The sequence below is a fragment of the Rhinopithecus bieti genome, unplaced genomic scaffold (genome assembly GCF_001698545.2).
Source record: "Rhinopithecus bieti isolate Rb0 unplaced genomic scaffold, ASM169854v2 scaffold_19546, whole genome shotgun sequence".
NCBI lineage: Eukaryota > Metazoa > Chordata > Mammalia > Primates > Cercopithecidae > Rhinopithecus > Rhinopithecus bieti.
This window is the reverse complement of record NW_016809475.1, coordinates 412,669-416,643: the sequence shown is the minus strand read 5'-3', so window position 1 is coordinate 416,643 and position 3,975 is coordinate 412,669. Positions and strand designations below refer to the sequence as shown.

Sequence of the window (3,975 nt, the reverse complement as noted above, 5' to 3'; positions counted from 1 at the left end):
TGAGCTTTATCATTTAATTTTTATTTTAGAGTCATTTGCTTCCCCATCCCAAATTAACTACGAAAATTAATTGTTTTGAAGATGCCATGCCCAAATGTGGAGGTGACTCAGAGCTGGGAAACTCGGGAGCTCTAAGATGAACCTCCAGACAGGGAAAGTCTGCAACATGGTGACTGAGAGGGTAGTAGAAATTCACTTGCTATTTAACTGTCTCTTGAGATTTATTCTTGGAGGACACAGCAAAAGTCCATTCTGAAAGACAGAAGGAGTCAATGAATGAGGTTATTCTGGAGGTTTTTCTTCTGTAGATACTGGCCTTCCCACTTCCTATGAGTATCTGTACCCAGACATCACACTGGATCTCAAACGCAAGGCGTCAAAAGAAAATTAGCTCCCTCCCCAGTCAGTTTTCTTCTGGACCTCACTTAGTGATAAAATCACTTTTTCCCCTGTCACTCAAACCCATGACCCAAGTTCTTCTTTCTTACTCTTTCCCATCCATTCCTTTCTTCTTCCATTTTTCCTCTCTAGATAAAATCTTTATGATTTCATCCTAGTGATAATTTCTTGAGTGTTACTGAGAGGGGCCTTGTGTTGGGTCCTAGGATCACGGAGACTAGTTGTTCTCAGGACAGGAATAGCCTGCTGTGGACGCGCAGCAGAGAGATGGACCATGGACTGGGCAGTCTGGAAATGCTGCAGGGGGCCAGATGAGCTGGCCTTGAATAGGTGTCAGGTAGAGGATGCAGAGGAGCGATTGCAGGCATCTGTTCAGCTAGTTTCTTTTGAGCATCTTACATCTCTCTTGACCTCAAAGCCCTCTGCCTGCATTTAAAGTTCCTGCACTCCTTTCCTTGCATTTAAAGTTCTCCACCATCAGGAACAATCTGTGCTCCTAACTTTGTCACCCACAATTTTTTTTTCTATGAACATTTAACTCCTTTTAAATCATGCTCTTGAATCCTAATGGGAGCTCTTCACATTTCTGCTGTTAAAACCCCACTTCTCCTTCAAGGATTTAAACCCGTCACCTATCTGTCGCTTGTCATTATAATACCTTCAGCAGCTCTCCTAGGGTCGTTCCTCCGCAATGTATACTCCGATTCCAGTTCTTTGTGTTTCTTCCTTTTCCTTCCATTTCAAATTCTTTGAGTGTTAACCAAGTTCCATCCTCATTTTGAATGCACTTCACTGAGGATCCTGTAAGCAAAAGAAAGCCCATTCTTGGATCTACCACCATTCTCTGTGAATTCACCCTAAACCTCTTCATCCTAATTGTGGCCTTCTACCTTTCCAGGTCAAGAGAGACTTCCTCTGTGAGGTGGAAGCAGTAGCAGGGGAGTCTGAAGGCCTCCTCTCTTGGACTGAAGCCAGCCCTAAAGCCTGACTGAGTGGTGAGGGGGTGGGACAGATTTTGCATTCATGTGGTGCCTACATGCAGCAAGGACATGGCTGTCAGTACAGCAGGGCCCATGGGTGACTTCCACGTGAGAGTGGAGTGATCTGGTTGCCAAAAATACCATGATGTGGAAGAGTTTGGAAATTCCTTCCTAAGAAGTGTTTCTTCTTCTGCAGCCTAGGGTCCATTTCCTGATCAATTATACACCCAGGTATTTTCCTCCCTTCTAGTGAGTCCTTCATCTAGGGATTCCAAAGAGCAGAAGACCGAGGAACTCACCGTGTTTCATTTTCTTCTTATATAAAATCCCTTTCGCCTCACCACAGGTCACAGGGAGCTTAGAACAGTGAAAATCCACAGTGTCACTTTTGGGTTTTCCTGAAAGTAGAAGAGAAGAGTTTCATGTTATTCAGTCTTCATTCCGTCTTCCTTTTGAATTCTCCCCTCCATGAATTCCAGTAATGTACAGGGTATTAACATGCTCTGGTTAGTTTGCAGGAACTCTCGCATCTTGAGTGGCAAATAAGCTATGTGTACACAGCAGCCTGCAACAAACCACCACCACCGCCACCAACACTACAGTCAACAAAACATTTTAGTAGAACATATAGGGCTTCTTCAGTGAATGTGTCTTAATTTGCAAGTGAATTGGCTGCCACCGAATAGTCTTCTATTCTATAAGCATCCTGCTGATTTCTCTGTGCTGATGGAAGTTGCCTACCTAAAATATTTCTTTGCATTCATGTTGCCAGAGGAAAAAAAAAATCTTCATTTATAATCTTATTTCCTGATTCAAATGAAGACTTGGGTGAGTGAGGTGGCTGGCACTGAGGGGATGGTGTCAGTCTTAATTATTTGCTGTTTCTTTTCATTTTATTGCTTCCCTGCTTCTTCCTTGATGAATAAAAGAAAACCCTGGAGAGCTCTGAACTAATTTCCCAGTTGCTCACGGAGCGGTCTGGCAACTCAGAATCCCTGGGTAGAAATCTGGAGTTTAGATTCAGGAGAAGCAGTTGCAAGAGGGTTTAAAATAAATCTCAGCAATTCCTGCTGCCTTCCCCTCCAACCTCACTATGGGTGAATTCATTAAAGAAAGACAGCAGGGGCTGTTTCTCTGGGGAGAAATGAAGGGGTTGTCCATGTCTTATGTTGAGTTACAGAGGATAGTACACCTAAAATGAGCCTAGGAGAACATCTGGTCCAACTCTCTCCCTTGCCTCAAATGGTTATTGAAAGAGCTAAAGGAAAACAAATGGCAAAACAAGAGCATTGATGGAAAGAGGAAGGAACAGCATCAGTGGTGAAGAAGCCATTCATTTCTCTGGAAAGATACAAGGTAGGTAGAGTCGGACTGAGAAAGGAGGGACGCTGAGAAGTGAGGACGTAATCCCTCCCGACAGAACCCTACAGGATGCCTGGCCTCACAGGAGCAGGGGCTGGCAGCAAGGCTAGGCATGGGGGTGGAAGGTAGGGGTGTGTGGGAACTTAGGGTGGGAAAAGCTTTGTTTCAACAGCGGCCCTCTTGCATGGAGGGGACAGCTCCACCATTTGTCTCTAGACTCTACTCAGTAAATATGGCACAGCAGATGAGAGCGTGTCCTTGGGAGCCAGACTAGGGGGTGGGGAGGGGTGGGGTGGGAGGGGCTTATAATCCTGGCTCTGCCACTTATTAGAAGGATTACCTAAGTGTGAATTACTGTTATCAAATTTGAGTGAGAAACTTGCTGCCGCAGGTTCCTAATGTGAGTGAAAGGCGGAGCTCCAGGTGACTCTGGACCACTATTGCAAACCTTGAGGGAGATTGGCACAGCTATGGGGACCTTCTACAGTTCTCTGTCCCCACAGAAATGTCTTCGCTAATTCCCTGTGGTGAATACAGCTTTAGTGAACACAAATGTCCCAAACACATTCACAAGCAGATGAGGGAGCAGGGGGTGGTTTTGGGGGCCATGGGGAGCAAGCTGATGTGCAGAGTCATGGGGACAAGCATCAGTCCCTTCCTTACCCAGTGGAGGCAAGTCATCAAGTGAAGTGGGGCCTTCAGGCCCAAGGACTTCCAAAGCCAACTATCCTATGCCTCAGGGCAGCTTTCTGGCCTGTTCCCAATAGTGCTGAGTTTGGCTCAGTCTCACCTACTCATCTCAGCAACCAGGCCTTGAAGGATGAAACCCTGCAGCCCCAGGAACCCTGTGGGGGATGCTTGGGGCTCTTTAACATCAGCTGGTTCCTTTGTAAAGTGAGCTGCAGCAGCGGTGGATTTAGGTCCCCATTAGGAAGCATGAGTAAACAACGAGGAACCTGCTGTGAAAAGCAAGCAAATAGAGAAGAGAGAGCTCAGGGAAAGGAAAAGCAAGGTGGAGAAAATTAAGAAGAAAAGCTGAATCCAGACGAGGAACAGCGGCATGGTAAAAAATGAATTCATAATCCAGAAGATCAACTCTGGGAATTCCTACAGAACGTGGGGAAGAAGCACAAGGTGGAAATTATGCATGGAAAGACCACAGTCCTGGGGAATGATTTGGGAGCTCTATGATGTATACATGAGAGGTATGGGAAGGGGATGGCGGGGGGTGGAC

The 3,975-nt window shown here is 45.9% G+C and overlaps 1 protein-coding gene across 1 annotated transcript in view; it reads right to left on the bottom strand.

Annotated features, from left to right (window-relative positions):
• The window catches only part of SP110 (SP110 nuclear body protein), a 48,299-nt gene continuing 44,324 nt past the window's right edge, over positions 1-3,975 (bottom strand). The window contains exons 13-15 of the mRNA XM_017889518.1: positions 1,679-1,777; positions 1,058-1,200; positions 1-252 (exon numbers count right to left, since the gene is read on the bottom strand). Coding sequence (XP_017745007.1) covers positions 193-252; positions 1,058-1,200; positions 1,679-1,777 — 302 coding nt within the window. The 3' untranslated portion in view covers positions 1-192. The remainder of the gene's footprint in view (positions 253-1,057; positions 1,201-1,678; positions 1,778-3,975) is intronic.